The 20,887-nt window shown below is 45.7% G+C and overlaps 1 protein-coding gene across 1 annotated transcript in view; it reads left to right on the top strand.

The window, feature by feature from the left end:
* The window catches only part of gabbr1a (gamma-aminobutyric acid (GABA) B receptor, 1a), a 442,232-nt gene that overhangs the window by 21,096 nt on the left and 400,249 nt on the right, over positions 1–20,887 (top strand). The window contains exons 2-4 of the mRNA XM_034174198.1: positions 5,158–5,244; positions 5,380–5,444; positions 12,116–12,254. Coding sequence (XP_034030089.1) covers positions 5,166–5,244; positions 5,380–5,444; positions 12,116–12,254 — 283 coding nt within the window. The 5' untranslated portion in view covers positions 5,158–5,165. The remainder of the gene's footprint in view (positions 1–5,157; positions 5,245–5,379; positions 5,445–12,115; positions 12,255–20,887) is intronic.

Here is a 20,887-nt window from a genome sequence, read left to right on the forward strand (position 1 = left end):
ACCTCATCGTCTTCTGTGGTTTTTGCTCACCTCTTCTTCTGTGGTTTTGACCCACCTCGTCTTCTGTGGTTTTTGCTCACCTCGTCTTCTGTGGTTTTTGCCCACCGCTTCTTCTCTGGTTTTGACCCACCTCGTCGTCTTCTGTGGTTTTTGCTCACCTCTTCTTCTCTGGTTTTGACCCACCTCGTCGTCTTCTGTGGTTTTTGCTCACCTCTTCTTCTGTGGTTTTGGCCCACCTCGTCGTCTTCTGTGATTTTGGCCCACTTCTTCTTCTGTGGTTTTGACCCACCTTGTCTTCTGTGGTTTTTGCTCACCTTCTTCTTCTGTGGTTTTGATGCTTCATTGCCAGCAAAGCTCAGCAGAGTCCAGTGAGATGAATAAAATCTAGCACTGCAGGTATGTACTGATAACAAACCTCAAGAATTTTTCACCAGATTGGCGCAGGGGTGAAAGTAAGATTAGATTCTTGCAGGAACTGTGCCACTCAAAAAAATTGTTTTTGCTTGCCTGCTTTGTGCGCTCGCATTGTATTAAAGATATAGTAGGCTACTCACAAATGTTGTTTGTTCAGCGCACTAAAATGTACTTCAGCACGTCACAGGCGGCACATTCTGTTGATTATTTTCATGTATTCATCAAATTTACATTCATTTCAGAGAATATCTCTCAGAAATAAAAACAGGAAAATACAAACTGGGATGCAGAGACCCTCTAGTACATTAGAGCAAGTACAGTTCATTGAGCCACATAAGTGTTTTTTGAGCTCTACGCACTGTAAAATAGCGGTTGTGATCCCAGTGAGTACTGCTTCTTGTGAACTGAGTTCTAAATTAAAACCTGTGAAAACATGCCTTAGATTCACCATGAACAATAAGAGATTAAGCAGAGCATCAAGTGTAGGAGGGCAAAGGCATTGTGTCTTGACTCATTTGTTGATCAGTTTGCCAGAAATCACCAAAACTGCAGAATACAGTTGCTGTAGTAGTAGAGGAATCCATGTATTTATATAATTTTGGACTGAGAAACTGAACCAAGTCTTCACCTAACAGTTACAACCCCAATTCCAGTGAAGTTGGGACATTGTGTGAAATGTAAATTAAAAACAGAATACAATGATTTGCAAATCCTCTTCAACCTATATTCAATTGAATATACCACAATAAAAAGGTCCGTTACTTTTCTAACAGACCTCGTATTCTGCATAGGATGCGCGTTTGTGTGCAGGTGCTAATTCAGAAGACAGAATACCGTTTGTGTGCTCTGAAACGCTTCTCTGTTTGTGTTTGGTTTCATGAATCAAACTTCCAGCTCTTCAAAAATGCAAAAGTAACTGGAGACACAAAGTAGCCTACTTTTTTGGCTGTTGTTGCTGCAAGTTCCTCTTTCTTTCCTCTCCGATTATAAATAGGGTGAAAGTTGCTCTTCCGAGGCGTACCACTGCCTTCCAGTTGTAGAGGACTGTATATCTCTTACCGGTGTCGCCGACTGAATGGTCCGCCCCTAAAAATCGGTCCATCTTTTGCATCTGCGCATACGTCATTAGCCGCGGTTCAAAGATTAAAACCTCATTTCTGCTTCAAACTGCACTCCAGTCATCATCTATTTCAGCGACAGATATCTGAAGCTTTTGTACAACAATCATTTCCACATAAATTCAGCATTATTTCATCATAAAGGACGGAGGAAGCGATCAAAGTGCAGCAGCTACACGAGCTGCTAGCTGATGCTTTCACTGCGCGTCGGTCATTTCGAAGCGTCAGAGAGTTTTGCTGAGTGTCTGCTTAAAATGGCCTAGTTTCTGCTTAAAACTGACTTTAGAATGATTTAAGAGGTTTTACCTTTGTCATCTGATGGTGAATAATCCAATGAATCCATTTGATTGCTTCGGGTGAAGAGACACTGTCTCAGACGTGCAGTTGTTGTCCGAAATGATGCATGCGCAGATGCAAAAGGCAGACCAATTTCTAGGGGTGGACCGTTCGGTCTGCGACACCGGTACAGCATACCGCTGGTGCCAAGTGCAGGATCCTGATACAGAATCCGGATCATTCATTCAACCAAGCTGTCTGATCAAGGTGAGAGCTTTAGCCTCTCTAGCAGAGAGAATTCTACAACTTGAGTCTCATATTGAAGTTGAGACATCAGTGTAGAGGACACTCATGACTTCCTAGAGAGACATAAGAACATTCCATAATTTACATATTTACATGATTTACCTGCGTTATTCGTTCTACATGATTCATGTGTATGATTATTGTTTGTTTTGTTTGTTTTTGTTGTAATATGTGATAAAAATCTTATCACGTCTGTTCATTTATCACGCCCTGTATCATGTATCTATATCAGCCCTCATCCTTTGGACTCAAGCTGGTAAAGATACATTGGGACGTGATACAGGGCGTGATACATAAACAGATGTGATTAAGACTCTATGTTGCCCCGGTGTGAAAAGTAACTATTGGCTGTCATAAAAGTTGTTAGAAGTTGCTAAATGACATCACAGTCTAATTTGCATATTATTTGCATAATATAATGTTGTAACAAATGCTGTAAGAAAAAAGACTAACATCATGCGTAAAAACACCATAATAATATTTAGAACTACAAATTAACTTGATTCTTGGTTTGTTTATTTATTTTGCTATTAAAACTGGCCATTACTTCTCAAAATCATAACTTCTCAAGGCCAGGCTCTGCAGCAAACGAGGTAAGTCGGCTGGCGAAGTCCGAGTGAGGTTTGTGATTCAATGATCAGATCATTGCAGCAGCAGTGATTTAGTTGAGAAACAAATGTTTTTGTTTTAGATCCCACTAGGGCCGAAATGATTAGTCGAGTAATTAGAATAATTCCATTACAAAAAATGTTCGATGCAAATTCTGTGCCTCGAAGCTTCATTTAACGTTGTAGTACATACGCCAGGCCTGTGTGTGGTGCTGTAATGTCCCCAGAAAAACAAACAGAAGAAGAAGTAGAGCAAGCGCTAATCAAATTAGCACAAAAGCTACAGCTTTCCAACGTGACAGAGTGAAATAAAACCTTTTAGGAAAAAGACGGGCCACGCTGATCATCTGAAATAGCTTACTGTGCATTTAAAGCAAAGCAGTGTTTTTTTTTTTTTTTTAAACAGTTTCGTCCGCTGGCCGGTCTACGCGCGGCGGACGGCTGCTGTCTCTCTGCCCGGTGTGAGCAGCTCAGCACTGCCCTCACACAGCTCCGTCCCGGCCACAGTCTCTGGAAGAAGTCCGCACTTTGTTATATGTGACTCGCAATGAGTGTTTCGCTTTTGGGCAACACACGATGCTTCACAAATACGGGAACTCAAATAAAATAATAATAATACATAAACCAGTGACTGCGAGGCTTCATGTTCAACCTCCAGCAGAAAATGAAATGCATTGGCTGAATCGCAGAGGGAGTGTTAAAAAGAAATTCATGCAGGGACCCAGTCCACCACCTTAAAATGAATAAATGAATGAATAAAAATGCATAAATGAATAAAAATGGTTCAATTTTACAAGTTGGGGAAAACAAAAACCGCTCGGTGAGAACAGAGACTGTAGACCAATACGTGGTTTCACTTCTGAGTCGCCAAACACCAGAGAAGTCTCCAGTGACGCCAGGAAAAGTAGCTGGATTTGTCGCTAGTCGCTTTTGAGAAAATTTGTTAAGTGGGTTTAGAAAGTCACTAGATTTAACGAGAAAGTTTCAAAGCTGGCAACACTAGCGTATAATTTGTTTCTGAGCATAACGTTAATGGTTTACACCTGGGTGATTCTTTAACTACGGGCACTATTGGCCTTGTAAATGTAATTTCCACCACACCATTGCCTTACAATATAAAGCGCTTTGGGGCAACTGTTTGTTGTGATTTGGCGCTATATACATGTGCTCTGATGTCACTGTTTATCTCCATAGAAACTACCCAATCAATCTTTCATACAAACTGTTTAGGGACATTACAGTGTTGTGGTGGAAATTACGGCAATAGTGTGGGACAACTACATTTTGTTTAAAAAAATCACAACAGTTGTATGACATTGAATACCCCAATTATGTTTTGATTATTTTACTGATATTTTATTCGGAGATATTTTAAAACATTAGAAAAAAAACATTTCTTTACCATTCATTTTTATCATTGAAGATCAAAAGTCTGGGTGTGGGACAAGCACAAAACGGCAATATTTGCATATAATGATGCTGAAAAAAGGTGAAAGTCATCATAGACTACTAGAACAAATTTCTTAACACACTTTCATTGTAAAGATAACTATAAAAGTGTGAAATTTCCCCTTTTTTCTGTTTTTCATACAATATGATCAAAGGACATAAGTGCCCGTAGTCTAAGAATCACCCACCTACGTTTTTTACCAAACTTTATGTGTGTTAGGTAGCCCAACTCTAACAATTATACAGATTTTAGGCTCAGATGATCAGAGGCCAAGGTCACTAGAAGCTGTTTTTAACCCAAAATTTGCTGCATACACTCGTCATATTTACTGTGTGCAGAGCGGTAATGTGCTTTGATGCATTTCCAGATTCATTGTTTGAAAACAAAAGCAATGCTTTGACCCTGAAAATGTCCATTTGGGTGCGCTATATTGTACCTAAACAACCAGGAAGTTCTATTCCTATAGAGATTGAATAGTTGGGACCAGTCATCCTACTAGCTTTCTGCGTAAAAGCACTTTTCTTCCAATGAAAATCTTTTGTCTTCATAGATTACAAAAATAAAATAAAAAATTCCACATTATGAAATAAAAATTGTTACAGGCATGGAGTATACTGTACATATTCTTAGCATAATATGTGCAAATTATACACATTACCTACTCAAACATTTGACATGAGTCATCTATATTTTTTTTTTTGTGACAACCCGAGCTTTCTGCTGTGTAAATACAAACCGTTAACACGAAGCTGACTCGTTTCCTCCGTGCACAGCAGCAGCTTCATAAGTTGATTAATGCATTGAGTATGACAGCAGTGAAGCAGTGAGTGTTTGCGATGGCTGAAAGTTTCTTGTTAATACTTTAAGAATATTTTCTCACTAACCCGTTTCTCTCTCTTTTCCTCGTGTTATCTGCTTTTCCTCATTTTTTCCATCCTGCCACACTTTCCTACCTTCTTCCCTTCTTGCTCTTTTTCCCTTCCACATCCAGAGATGGCACGGCTGTTGTTGCTGATAATCCTCTGTACACTTCCATCTGTTGTTGTGCCTATACGTAACTCATCAACTGAAGGTAATTTGTGTGCGTTTGCACCTGAGAGTGTGTACATATTTGTCCCTGTGATGGTACGTGTTCCTAATCTGCATTAAAAGTTACAGCATTCATTAAGTTCTTCTCTCTTTTCTTGCTTGTCTGTCATTCTCTCAGGCTGTGCCATCATCCGGCCTCCTAGAGATGGAGGGATCCGCTACAGAGGCCTGACACAAGAGCAGGTACACAGACAGCTGTCACGGAGTTATACCTAGGGTTGGGTATTGATAACCAATCCTTTTCAAGAATCGTTAAGAAATTATTCGGCCCGCCGACGTCACTATCCTTTTTGCTTAAGGATTCCCTCATCGGTCCTTCAGTTCACATTATGCCGGAGCGGCTGTTGTTTTTGAGGGTAAATAAATAAATAACAAACTCTCAAAGTGAGAGGTTACACTGTTTTCACTGTCAGTCACAGTGAGTGCAGACTGTCACTGGATCAGTCTGCATTTTCGGGTCAGGTCTTCTTCTTCATGCACACTCAAAGCACTACATTACACCCTGCACAAAGCAGTGCATGTCACAACACACACCACAGTGTAGGCGGCATCGCTTGCCATAGTAATCACCGCAGTGCTCACTGTGGACAAACTTTCACAGCACTGCAAAATTATTCATTGAAATTGTTGCAAAATCATATGAGGTTAATTTATGTTGTGCCTCAACCACAGAGGGCTGCCAGCAGTGATGATGACATTCACAGAGGTGGTGTCCATGCAAAACTAACCAATCAAGGCATGTGATAACCCTTACTTTGCCCATGCACAACACAAAATCCAAACAAATAACCACTAATACTACATCAAAACACTATTTCTCTATTATTCTTAGCATTATTTTCCTTGGTCACTGTGGCGACATCTAAAAGCCTATTTTCAGAATTTTTTTGAGCAACGTTTTGTCTAGTTGCCACAGCGACAATTTGCATTATCTACTGTAAAGGGTATCCTTAAGAAAAAGGAATAAAATGTACAAAAAGTAATGCAGAAAAAAAAAAATCATACATATCCCAGGTGTTCCTTAACTGGCAGGTGGTGATGATGTCACAGAAAATAAGATGATGGATTTTTTTGGACCGAAAAAAAAAAAGTAGAAAATCATCTTCTTATTCTTGCTCTTATTCTAACTCTAATCCTGACTAAAACATGAAATTGCAAAATGCATGCTTTACATTTGGATGAAAATTTGTAAGAATATGGACAAAATGTTTTATATGTACAAGGTCAGTCATTTGAAAATCTTTATGAATACATAGTTGAATATATGAAGACTTTCTGCATTTGTTTCTCTCATCTATTATTTCGGATTTCATTGTTAAGAAATTGATTCCTAATTTAGACCTATGTGTGACACTGGGTAAAGGTACTTAATAACACCGGGTACTCTAGGGGCTAAAGGTTCTTCTGGATTTTAGTGGAGTAATGTCAAACACACGTCCCGTATATTTCAGTTATTTTCACCATTATACGAGTCACTGTTAAACATAACACACACACACACACACACAGCTGGCCACATAATTAAAACATAGATCTTGTGCCGCTGCGGAACGTTCCATGCTTTCCTAATTACAGTGTAAATCTACTGTGACAGCTCATCAGCTGAGACTACAGGGCTGTAAAATTGTCCTTTATTGTTTGTCTGTTAGGATCCTATTAGCCAGGCCCTAAGGCTGGGGTCCACGCTTAAAACCGCACATTCAAAACAGGAACATAAATTAAACATCAGAGTCCACACAAATGAATAAGTGAAATAGCAAACATTAAACAGACTGTCGTCGGTCCTGAAGGAGCACCTGGTGGCTAAGGTTGAGCCGCGGGATTTGGATGGGCTTATCGATCTAGTTATACGATTAGATAATCGGTTAGAAGAATGTCGTCGGGAGCGAGGTGAAGGACGTGGCCGGGCACGCGCTGTCCCTCTTCCTTCCGGATTCGTTATCTGCCGGGCTGATCCGGAACTCCACCTCCCCGATGGGTGCTGGTTTCTTTTTTGTGGGCAAGAAAGACGGCGGACTCCGTCCATGCATTGATTACAGAGGGCTGAACCAGATCACGGTTCGCAGCCGATACCCTTTGCCCCTGTTAGATTCAGTGTTCACGCCCCTGCATGGAGCCCAAATTTTCACCAAACTCGATCTTAGGAACGCGTATCACCTGGTTCGGATCCGGAAGGGAGACGAGTGGAAGACGGCATTTAACACCCCGTTAGGTCATTTTGAGTACCTGGTCATGCCGTTCGGCCTCACTAACGCCCCTGCGACATTTCAGGCTTTGGTAAATGATGTCTTGCGGGACTTCCTGCACCGATTCGTCTTCGTATATCTAGACGATATACTCATCTTTTCCCCGGATCCTGAGACCCATGTCCAGCATGTACGTCAGGTCCTGCAGCGGTTGTTGGAGAACCTGCTGTTTGTGAAGGGCGAGAAGTGCGAGTTCCACCGCACTTTTTTGTCCTTCCTGGGGTTTATCATCTCCTCCAACTCCGTCGCCCCTGATCCGGCCAAGGTTGCGGCGGTGAGAGATTGGCCCCAACCAACAAGCCGTAGGAAACTGCAACAGTTCCTCGGCTTTGCAAATTTTTATAGGAGGTTCATTAAGGGCTATAGTCAGGTAGTTAGTCCCCTGACAGCCCTGACCTCCTCTAAAGTCCCCTTCACCTGGTCGGATCGGTGCAAGGCCGCGTTTAGGGAGTTGAAACGTCGGTTTTCGATTGCACCGGTTCTGGTGCAGCCTGATCCTAGCCGCCAGTTTGTGGTTGAAGTGGATGCCTCTGACTCAGGGATAGGAGCCGTGCTGCCCCAGAGCGGGGAGTCCGACAAGGTTCTCCACTCATGTGCCTATTTTTCATGCAGGTTGACCCCGGCTGAACGGAACTATGACGTGGGCAATCAGGAACTCCTCACGGTGAAAGAGGCTCTGGAGGGAGCTGCGGTACCATTCACGGTTTTCACGGACCATCGGAACCTGGAGTATATCAGGACCGCCAAGCGGCTGAACCCCAGGCAAACCCGCTGGTCATTGCTCTTCGGGCGTTTTGAGTTCCGGATCACCTACCGCCCCAGGACCAAGAATCAAAGATCGGACGCCTTGTCCCAGGTTCATGAAGACGAAGTCAAAACAGAGCTGTCGGATCCGCCGGAATCCATCATACCTGAGTGCACTATCGTGGCCACTCTCACCTGGGACATGGAGAAGACCATCCGGGAGGCCCTGGCACAGAGCCCGGACCCAGGAACGGGCCACAAGAACCGTCTGTACGTCCCACCAGAGGCCAGAGCTGCAGTCCTGGACTTCTGTCACGGTTCCAAGCTCTTCTGTCACCCAGGGGTGCGAAGGACCGTGGTAGTGGTCCGGCAGCGCTTCTGGTGGGTGTCCATGGAAGCCCACGTCCGGGAATATGTCCAGGTCTGTACCACCTGTGCCAGGGGCAAGGCAGACCATACAAAAACACAAGGACTTCTGAACCGCTCCCGGTGCCTCATCGCCCCTGGTCCCACATCGGCCTGGACTTTGTCACGGGCCTCCCGCCGTCCGAGGGCATGACAACCATCCTCACGGTAGTGGACCAATTCTCCCAACGGCCCAGGAGACAGCAGACCTCCTGGTCCACCACGTCGTGCGTCTGCATGGGATACCAACTGACATTGTCTTGGATCGCGGTCCTCAATTCTCACAGGTCTGGAGGAGTTTCTGCAGAGAACTGGGGGCCACCGTGAGCGTCTCGTCCGGGTATCACCCACAGATGAATGGACAGGCATAGCGGGCCAACCAAGAACTTGAACAGGCCCTCCGCTGTGTGACAGCCGTGCACCCAACGGCCTGGAGTGACCATCTGGCCTGGATCGAGTACGCACATAACAGCCAGGTGTTCTCTGCCACCGGCTTCTCCCCGTTTGAGGTGTGTCTGGGGTACCAGCCCCCATTGTTTCCCATAGTGGAGGGAGAGGTCGGTGTGCCCTCGGTCCAGGTCCACCTGCGAAGATGCCGTCGGGTGTGGCGCACCGCCCGTTCTGCCTTGATGAAGGCCCGGACGAGAGCTAAGGCCCATGCAGACCGCCAACGTTCCCCGGCCCCTGCATATCAGCCCGGGCAGGAGGTGTGGTTGTCTACAAAGGACATTCCCCTACCGGTGGACTCCCCAAAACTAAAGGACAGATACATTGGCCCCTTCAAAGTCCTCAAAGTCCTCAGTCCAGCCGCAGTGAAGCTGGGAGTTGGAGCTTCACTGCGGCCGGACTGAGGACTTTCCATGAAACATGAAATCCACCCTGTATTTCATGTTTCCAGACTCAAACCACACCACACCTCACCCCTCTGTGCTCCCGGACTGGCGCCACCTCCTGCCCGGATCATCGACGGGGAGCCGGCTTGGACGGTGCGCCGGCTCCTGGACGTCCGTCGAAAGGGCCGGTGGTTCCAGTACTTGGTGGACTGGGAGGGGTATGGACCTGAGGAACGCTCCTGGGTGAAGAGGAGCTTCATCCTGGACCCGGCCCTCCTGGCCGACTTCTACACCCGACACCCTGACAAGCCTGGTCGGGCGCCAGGAGGCGCCCGTTGAGGGGGGTCCTGTTGTGTGGGCCGCTGAAGAGGAGGTACTGCTGGCCCACCACCAGAGGGCGCCCTGCCTGAAGTGCGGGCTTCAGGCACGAGAGGGCGCTGCCGCCTCACAGGAATGGCCAGGAGTGACAGCTGTCACTCATCAACTCTTGACAGCTGTCACCTATCACCACATCAACCACCTCATAAAGGCCGGACAACATCTCCACCCCGCTGCCGAGATATCGCCTACCTTCGGAGGTAACTTCCTCAGCCATATTCTGTGCCGTATCGCACTTAACTGTTTATCTGATTACTACAGGAGTTCCTGACTGCTTGTGTCAGCTGGAGGCTGAGCTGGTCGTGGACGACAGGGTGACGAACCACACCCTTCCCGACCCGTGAAGACAAGTGTTTGTTTCAGGTCCTGTGAAAGACTGTGTTCGTATTTGCGGAGGTGGAGGTGTAATTCCCACCTGCAATTCCTGAACTGTGTGCGAGGAGTTGCTGAGTGTCACCACACTCACCTCGCTTTCTGTCTTTGTTTCCTGCCAGCAGTACCAGATCCGACAGCCGGAGACGGTGGCCACCTGGGGACTCAGGACTTGGCAGCTCCAGTATCCTCCGGGTTCGGTGGCAGTGGAAATCGTGTGGGATCCGGCTCTTCTCTGGACGGACATCTCCTATCCTCGAGCCTGCCCACACGTCACCTTTGTACATTTGACTCTAATCTAAATTCTGCATTTGTCTGTATTTCGTTGTGCACGTTTCACAACAGCAAAGTGTTGTATTGTGGCTCATCTATTGTCCGTTCATTTGCGCCCTCTGTTGTGGGTCCGTGTCACTACACTTTCCCAACACCATTCCTAAAAAGAACAATATTTCTAAGTAACAATGATGCACTTTTGCTGACAAAAATATCACATTAGCCATTTGTGTACACATTCCCTCAATTTTCAGAGTCCATAAGTAATTGGAGAGACTAAATATCAAAATTTCTTCTTTTTTTTTCAGGATGACCTGAGTAGCCATAATATACATACAAAAAACATGGACACTGTCTTTTTACAGCACGGTCCTCACACAGTCCACATTCAATCTGTTCCACTCACATTCATAGTTGAGGTCAGTATATCAAGTTACTGTATGTAGCAGGAATTTTATAATGGCACCACATTAGTATTCTGTTCCCAAAGATTTCTTCAACTGAGAGGGTTCTCTCAGACAACATTACAGTAGTCTGCGTGCTGCGTGACTGGTATGACTCGTCTTGACTTCCATTGAAACAAAACAGTTACTGCATGGTAATAGAACATGTATTGCGTGGGAACACAAAACATATTGTGTGGGAACACAAAATGTATTGCGTGGGAAAAATTTGGCAGTCGGATACTGTGGAGACTTTTAAGTCACATTTAAAGACTCATTTGTTTTCCCTGTTTTATCATTAGTGTTATGTGTTTTTATTCTTGTCTTTCTTTTATGGTCGTCTTTTAATTGTGTTTTAAATTTTTAATTGTTTTTTTTATGTTGTGTGAAGCGCCTTGAGATGATTTTATCGTGAATTGGTGCTATATAAATTAATAAATTTGATTTGAGTTGATTTTGAAATTTGAAACACAAAACGTATTGCGTGGAAACAAAACGTATTATGTGGGAACACAAAACATATTGTGTGAGAACATAAAATGTATTGTGTGGGAATGCAAAATTTATTGTGTGGGAACATACAACTTATTGTAAGCGAACACAAAACTTATTGTATGGGAGTGTAAAAATTGTTGCAAGGGACTGCAAAACAAGCTCTAAAAAATAATTCCAACCCTGGCACTCAAGGGGTTCCATAGTTTTGCTTGTTTCTGAGGCTGTGGAATAAAATCATTGTTTCAATTAAAATCATTGGGGAGGTGATGGTCTAGTGGTTAAGATGCTGGGCTTGAGGCCAAAGGATCCTTGGTTCAAACCCCAGCCTGATCAGAAAATCACTAAGGGACCTTGGGCAAGGTCCTTAATCCCCTAGTTGCTCCCGGTGTGTAGTGAGTGCCTTGTGTGGCAGCACCCTGACATTGGGGTGAATGTGAGGCATTATTGTAAAGCGCTTTGATCGTCTGATGCAGATGGAAAAGCCCTATATAAATGCAGTCCATTTACAATTGTTTCAGGCGTGACTTTTAATTGGGCATGCAGTACAGCCTACAGCTATCTTCAGAACCACATGGTACCAAAATTTGTTTTGTCATTTTCAACTGTGAATGACTGAGCGCATTGACTGTGTCCTCACCATTTCTCCCACTCTGCACATCTTACAGATCCGCAGTGTGCAGATTTTGCCAGTGGATTATGAGATCGAGTACATCTGCAGAGGAAACAGAGTGATTGTGGGGCCCAAAGTCAGAAAGTGCTTACTCAACGGCACGTGGACAGACATGACGCAGCCCAGCAGATGTAGTAAGTCCTCTGAGATTTGATCCTCTACCACGTTTGTCAATTCTGTTTTGCTTTCCGTATATCAGCACATATTTCTGTTTACTTTGTGTGTTTTTGTTTTTTTTTTGCGTGTTGTTTAGTTAAATCAGTATTAAGGTCAGCAGAGATGGCAGAGCCTCACTTTTCTGATCAGTTGTGTTCTTCCAAATGTCACAAGTCCATTAGTACGATGCATGGGTGCACATAAAGGTCGTCGTGAAATACCGCGCAGATTTCACTCTCAGCGTCAAAGAATGTTTGCTGCAGCATGCTATGTAATGATGACTTTAAAATTCACAGTAAAGTGATGCCGTCTTCATTGGAGTTTCGATCAAACCAGAACATCCTTGTATTCCCCACCTCCATCCTCAGTGAATACTATTTCATTAAATGTTTATACTCAGGGTGCATGTTTTTTTCAAAGTAATGGCTTTAAGGATGAAGGGAAATTAAAGCTTTAAAGTGTACCAGTTTGTTTTTACACAAACAAACAGTTTTGAACTTTTTACTCATGAAATGTTACAGTTTGCACCATTTTATGTTGTATTCATTTTTTAAAGTTTTTCAGTTTTAGTTTTTTCTTTAATTACAATTATTAATCTTCGTTAAAGTGTAGGTGACACCAAAAAATGTGCACAAATAATCACTAAAAATGATGAAATGTTGATATTTTAAAAATCCTGAACAATAAAAGTCTATAAGTGCGCAGGTAAAGGATGAACTACAGCTGTCTGAAGTCTGCGCTCTATTTCAGCCATCAGCCGCTGCCATACTGTTGCCACATCATCAACGGAACGGCTCCTGCTGATTCAAGCCCAAATCAATTAAGATGATTTTTTTTCTAGTGTGGATTTTCTTTTTTTAAATTTTATTTTAAAGTCCAGTCTGAAGGTGTTTCTGAAGCAGCTGTGGGGGACACAGCATTTATGGTTTTGAGCCTTATTTAGATGACAAACTTTAGAGGAAACCTTTAGTCTGACAACAGTGATGATATTGGCACCTTGAGACGATTTCATCGTGAATTGGTGCTATATAAATAAAAAAAAAATTAGAATTTTGATTTGATTTTTGGCAGAGTTCAGAACACAGAATTCTGATTATAAAATAAATAAATAATGCAGGTGATTTTGGCATGGGTGGGGGTGATAAACTATTTTTTGGTTTGTTGTTTTTTTTTGCCAGCTCTTTGGTTGTAATCAACTGATAAAAAATGGTTTTACGATCTGTGATTTCAGAAGAAAATTGATGAAGAAGTGTGGATTTTTTTATGTGTTTTTTTTTCCCCCTTAGAAACAATTTAAAATCTGAAAAATGACATGAGGGGCTGAAAATATCAGCTATTTTTAAAATAAATATTGTTTTCCTTCTTTAATATGTTATTATTAGATACTAAAACCATTCACCTCCATGGCTTCCCCGAACTCCTCCCAGACTCGAGTTTTTGCCTCTGCGACCGCACGGGCTGCGGCACGCTTGGCCTGCCGGTACCTGTCAGCTGCCTCTGGGGTTCCACCTACCAACAAAGATAAGTAGGACTCCTTCTTCAGCTTGACGGCATCCCTTACTTCCGGTGTCCACCACCGGGTTCGGGGATTGCCGCCGCGACAGGCACCAGAGACCTTGTGACCACAGCTACGAGCGGCCGCATCGACAATGGAGGTGGAAAACATGTTTCACTCGGACTCCATGTCTCCAACCTCCCCCGGGATCTGGGAGAAGCTCTCCCGGAGGTGGGAATTGAAGAGCTCGCTGACAGAGGGTTACGCCAGTCGTTCCCAGCAGACCCTCACGATACGTTTGGGCCTGCCAGGTCTGACCGGCTTCCTCCCCTTCCACCGGATCCAACTCACCACCAGGTGGTGATCGGTCGACAGCTCTGCCCCTCTCTTCACTCGAGTGTCCGAGACACGTGGCCGAGGTCAGATGATACGACTACAAAGTCGATCATCGACCTCCGGCTCAGGGTGTCCTGGTGCCACGTGCACTTATGGACACCCTTGTGCTCGAACATGGTGGTCGTGATGGACAAACTGTGACTAGCACAGAAGTCCAACAACTGAACACCACTCGGGTTTAGATCGGGGAGGCCGTGCTTCCCGATCACCCCCCTCCAGGTCTCACTGTCGCTGCCCACGTGGGCGTTGAAATCCCCCAGGAGAACAATGGAGTTCCCATTCGGAGTGCTATCTAGTACTCCTCCCAGGGACTCCAAGAAGGTCAGATACTCTGCACTGCCGCTCGGCCCGTAGGCTGAGACAACGGTGAGAGATCTGTCCCCGACCTGAAGGCGTAGGGACGTGACCCTCTCGTTCACTGGAGTGAACTCCAACACATGGCGACTGAGCTGGGAAGCAATAAGCAATGTGACCCCAGTTCTCTGCCTCTCCCCGTGGGCAACGCCAGAAAAATGAAGCGTCCAGCCCCTCTCTAGGAGTTGGGTACCAGAGCCCAAGCTGTGCGTGGAGGTGAACCCGAATATCTCTAGTCGGTATCTCTCAACCTCCCGCACAAGCTTAGGCTCCTTTCCCCCCAGCGAGGTGACATTCCATGTCCCAACAGCCAGGGGCTATGAGCATGGACCGGGCCGCTGGGCCACCCGCCCTCAACCGCCACCCAATCCTCTCTGCACCTGAGCCCCATGGCCCTCTCTGCAGGTGGTGAACCCGCAGGAGGGCGGGCCCACATCGCTCTTTCGGGCTGAACCCGGCCGGGCCCCATGGGCTAAGTCCCGACCACCAGGCGCTCACGCGCGAGCCCCAACCCCAGGCCTGGCTCCAGGGTGGGGCCCCGGCTCCGCCATACCGGGCGACGTCTCGGTCCTTGATTTTTTTACTAGTCATGGAGGTTCTGAACTGCCCTTAGTCTGACCCGTCAACCTAGGACCTGTTTGCCTTGGGAGACCCTACAAGGGGCACAAAGCCCCCGACAACATAGCTTCTAGGATCGTCTGGGTATGCAAAGTCCCCCACCGTGATAAGGTGGCAGCTAGAGGGGGAGCTATCACTCGGCCTCGAAGAGATTCTGGCAAACTGTCCCACGCCTCAGGAGGCGGAAGCAGCTCTCCACCAGCACTGTTTATGGTGCGGGTGGGGAGCTGTTGACCCTGACTGGGGATGTGTCGGGCGGTGGAAGGAATACTTTGAGGATCTCCTCATCCCATCGTCACGTCTTCCGAAAAGGAAGCAGAGACTGGGGACTCAGAGGCAGACTCATCCATTACCCGGGCCGAAGTCGCTGAGGTGGTTAGAAAGCTCCTTGGTGGCAAGGCTCCTGGGGTGGATGAAATCCGTCCTGAGTACCTTAAGTCTCTGGATGGTGTGGGACTGTCTTGGCTGACATGCCTCTGCAACATCGCGTGGCGATCGGGACAGTGCCTCTGGATTGGCAGACCGGGGTGGTGGTCCCTCTGTTTAAGAAGGGGGACAGGAGGGTGTGTTCCAACTATAGGGGGATCACACTCCTCAGCCTCCCTGGTAAGGTCTATTCCAGAGTACTGGAGAGGAGAATTCGACCAATGGTCGAACCTCAGATTCAGGAGGAGCAGTGTGGTTTTCTTCCTGGTCGCAGCACACTGGACCAGCTCTACGCGCACTCCATCGGGTGCTCAAGGGTTCATGGGAGTTCGCCCAACCAGTCTACGTGTTTTGTGGATCTGGAGAAGGTGTTCGACCGTGTCCCTCTGGGCACCCTGTGGGGGGTACTCCGGGAGTACGGGGTCCGGGGTCCTTTGCTAAGGGCTATCCGGTCCCTGTACGACCGCAGCAGGAGCTTGGTTCACATTGCCGGTAGTAAGTCAAACCTGTTTCCAGTGCATGTTGGCCTCCGCCAGGGCTGCCCTTTGTCACTGGTTCTGTTCATTATTTTTATGGACAGAATTTATGGGCACAGCCAGGGTGTAGAGGGGTTCTGGTTTGGGAACCACAGAATCTCATCTCTGCTGTTTGCGGACAATGTGGTTCTGTTGGCTTCGTCAAATCAGGACCTTCAGCGCGCACTTGGGCGGTTTGCAGCCGAGTGTGAAGCGTCCGGGATGAAAATCAGCACCTTCAAATCTGAGGCCATGGTTCTCGACCGGAAAAAGGTGCTTTGCCCTCTTCAGGTCGGTGGAGTGTCCTTGCCTCAAGTGGAGGAGTTTAAGTATCTCAGGGTCTTGTTCACGAGTGAGGGACGGATGGAGCGTGAGATTGATAGACAGATCGGTGCAGCATCTGCAGTGATGCGGCTGCTGTATCGGACCGTTGTGGTGAAGAGAGAGCTGAGTAGGGGGGCAGAACTCTCGATTTACCAATCGATCTACGTTCCAATCCTCACCTATGGTCATGAGATTTGGCTCATGACCGAAAGAACGAGATCGCGAGTACAAGCGGCCGAGATGAGTTTCCTCCGCAGGGTGGCTGGGCACTCCCTTAGATATAGGGTGAGGAGCTCGGTCACTCAGGAGGAGCTCGGAGTCGAGCTGCTGCTCCTCCACATCAAAAGGAGTCAGTTGAGTGGCTCGGGCATCTTTTCCGGATGCCCCCTGGATGCCTCGCTGGAGAGGTGTTCCGGGCACGTCCCATTGGGAGGAGTCCCCGGGGAAGACCCAGGACACGCTGGAGGGACTACATCTCTCGGCTGGCTTGGAAACGCCTTGGGGCTCCCCTGGAGGAGCTAGGCGAGGTGTGTGTGGATCAGGAGGTCTGGGCGGCTTTGCTTGAGCTGCTGCCCCCGCGACCCGACTCCGGATAAAGTGAAAGAAAATGGATGGATGGATGGATAAAACCATTCACACAAGAAGTAAATATATAGTCTTTTTACCTGTCCGTTTCAGTGAGATCATCTTTAAACGTATCCACCTTTACAAAACCACATCTGAAAAATAATTTAATTCCTTCTGTCCTGGTTGAAGGAAACTCATTTGTCACACTGGACTTTGGTGCCAGGTTCCAGCGCCAGCTGTAATCAGTTATTGCGGTTGATCGATCCAGTGTTGTGCCATGTTGTTAACGAGCCGCATTGCGCAGCAGGAAAAAGACTCGGAGCGCCTCTTCTGCTCATAACGTCTCAATCTGCAAGCAACGACATTATCCAATGATCCAGAAAACAATAAAATAATCTGAAGATCCTCAGTTTTGTCTCAGTGTCAAGTGGAGAAGCCAGGGACTCCGTGCAAGTGTGCGCACATCAATATAAGTGTTCCACCTGCCATTCTGCCGGCAAAAAGTAACCGTTCTATCACCGAAAACATGGTACAGCTCTGACCTGACCATGGGGCTGTCAGTAGCATGTAAAAATCCATAAATTAATCCATACATTATTGGGACAATTAAGATAATGGTTCTGGAGCCACTTCCTCCTCCTTCTCCAATGTCGTCATGCCGGGAAGTTCCCGTTTTTTAGTGGTACAAATTTCAAGCTGTTTAATTTTAGTCTTAAATATTCATGAAAACATAGCATTACGTGTCACCTACACTTTAAACATGTAAAAATTGTCCGTAGGTGTGCGAGTGAATGTGTTTGTCTATATGTGGCCCTGTGACAGACTGGCATCTTGTCCAGGGTGAACCCCGCCTCACGCTCTGTGACTGCTGGGATAGGCTCCAGCCCCCTGCGACCCTTATTTGGACTAAGCAGTTGAAGATGTGTGTGTGTGTGTGTGTGTGTGTGTGTGTGTGTGTGTGTGTGTGTGTGTGTGTGTGTGTGTGTGTGTGTGTGTGTGTGTGTGTGTGTGTGTGAGATCAAATACCAAAATTGTCAGCATTGCCTGTCAAAATGTACATACTCTACAGGGTGAATTAATTTTTTAAAAAATAATACAAGATAAAGTAGCTGCTCTTTCTTCAGTGGTCCCAAAGGTGAGGCTCTTGAGTTACCAGTTGATTTTCGCTCCTATTCTCACCTATGGTCATAAGCTTTGAGTAATGATCGAAAGAACAAGGTTATGGATACAAGCAGGAAAAATGAAATTGCTCTGTTGGGTATCTGGGCTTACACTCAGGGCCAGGGTGAGAAGCTTGAATATCCGTGAGGGACGTGGAGTTGAGCCGCTGCTGCTTTGCATCAAAAAGAACCAACTGAGGTGGTTCAGGCTTCTGGTGAGGATGTCCTCTGGTCGTCTCTCTTGGGAGGTCTTCCAGGCATATCCAACTGGGAGGAGGACCCAGGGAAGACACAAGACATGTTGGAGGGATTATATTACCCATTTGGCTTGGGAACCCCTGTGGATCCTGCAGGAAGAGTGAGAGGATTTGGTTGAGGATAGGGAAGTGTGGATGAGCTGCTTGGTGTGCTGCCACCATGAGCTGGACCTGGATGAGCAGCAGAAAATGAATGAAATAGAAAAAAAAGAAAAAAAAATCAATGAATAAAGTAACTGGCTGTTTACGTCATCACCTCTTTTAGCTAAATGAACACTGGCTATTCACAAATGGTTGCTTTTTAGTTCCTACGTTTTTGTAATTGTCAATTGAGATTATGTAGATCGCATATGAATTGCACAGAGCAGGCAGATCAGTGGAATAAGGAGTTGGGCTACCATTATGTAGACCTGGGTTCAATTCCTGTTCAGAACCTGTCTGTGTCACTGGTCGAGGTACCTCCTCTGCATTGTCCCAGTACATCCAAGTGTAAATGGTACAGGCCCAGCACCAGAAAAAAAATATTAAGGGGGCGATGAGTTTATCACAGGGGGCGGGTCCCCCGCCACAAAAAGTGCGCACCGGAGGGTACCTGCCTCTGAACGTGCGTAACGAATTGGGTGCGCTCCTAGAAAGCTCGTGTATTTAGGCTACACCGTTGTAAGAGACTGACTGAGTAAGAGTAAAGAGTGATGACAGTATTTTTTAATTACTATTTGAACGTATAGACCCTCGGTCAAGTGATCTCCTGCATACCACAAAACCAAACCAACAACTGATCTGAGAAACGACACGAGACAGTAGATTAACCCCACATACAGCCCTCCATCACAAGCGCAAACACAGCACAATTGGGCATGACAGTCACACAACGGGTCAAAGATAAACCTTTCATGTAGATATACAGTGGTCCCTCGTTTATTGCGGGAGTTACGTTCTAAAAATAGCCCGCAATAGGCGAAATACATTAAGTAGTCAGCGTTATTTTTTACAATTATTATAGATGTTTTAAGGCTGTAAAACCCCTCACTACACACTTTATACACTTTTCTCAAACAGGCATTAACATTTTCTCACTTTTCTCTCGTGTGTAAACACTCTCAAAGTTCAAACCTTAGTAGAAAAATAAGACCAACCTGTTTTCAGGCCCAAACATTTGTTTGAGAAATAAAAATAGAATGTTTTCCTATAAATATTTATGATGGCTTTTAGAACTAATGAATTTAATTTTAACAATCAACCTACGAGGTTGGACACATAAGAAATATATTAATAGTGACTGACCAGTATTTCACAGTTCCTCTGATTGCGCCTCTTCGTCCTGGCGCTGCGCCACTGTCGTGCCTTTTTCCACTCACACCTCGCTGCAGGCATCTTTTTCCGAGTGCAGAACACAGTTATGGGTAGTTGTTGGCGCTCTTTTTTTCTTCTGGGCGAGAAGATTCTTATAAACAGACACGCAGAACACAATGCGCGTACTCTCCCTTCGTGGTGCCGCAACAGGTGTCCCGTCATATCGACAGAACACCGGCCTGCTTGATGAGGACGCAGAGCACAATGCGCTGTTAAAAAAAAAAAAAAACCATGCAAAATTGGACTAAAAAAATCAACGAAACTGCGAGGCGCTATATTTTCCAGTATTTCTTTTTCTTTCTTTTTTATTTTTATTTTTGATAACTCTCACATCCGAGAGGACGAGGTTGATGACGTGAGGGGGCGTCGCCCCCAAACGCCCCTCGTGGCGCCGGGTCTGAAAATGGTGCCATCCTTGGCTGGAGAAGTAACCTGTGGTGAACTGACATCCTGTCTGGTGGGAATCTAAGGATCAACACCATTACCAATGAGCTTTAAGGTCTGTGTAGGACTGAGTTCTTTTAATGTGCACTGTGCAGTAAGAAAATGTATGATATATAAAATGTTGTATCTATTTGTTAAGCAGTTGGTATTTGACATACCCCTGTGTCTTGGTCAACATTTTTTCAAATTTCTATTAATAGATCAGAGACAGAATGTCACAGTCTTTGATTGACCACGTCCTGAAAGTACAGTTTCTTAGCAAGAGTGTACATCTTGCCTGTAGATCATCTTTCATTCACAGCCAATCCTAGAGCCTGGAGAATGTGACATAGTCAAGCTTCTCTTTTTGGGCAGAGTGAAGAACTGTGTGTGTGTCTGACTTGCAGTGTCAGTCAGAGATTCTGAGTGACTGAAGACAGAAAGAAACCCTATGAAACTCAAAAAAGTGCTTTTTCATTAACTGGAAAACATTTTAATTTTTTAAAAATTTCTTTCACAAAAGGAAATCGTTGTGGAAAAACACAAGTGGAGGAATTTTTTTCATGAGGACATCCAACTAACTTGGGAAGTGCTTTGATTTTAAAAATATGTTCTTTTGCGGGCGGCATGGTGGATTAGCGGTTAACACTGTTGCCTCAAAGCAAGAAGGCCGTGGGATTGCTTCTGACCTGGTCCTTTCTTTGTGGAGTTTGCATGTTCTCC

This window comes from Thalassophryne amazonica, chromosome 7 (genome assembly GCF_902500255.1).
Source record: "Thalassophryne amazonica chromosome 7, fThaAma1.1, whole genome shotgun sequence".
In the NCBI taxonomy this organism is placed as follows: domain Eukaryota; kingdom Metazoa; phylum Chordata; class Actinopteri; order Batrachoidiformes; family Batrachoididae; genus Thalassophryne; species Thalassophryne amazonica.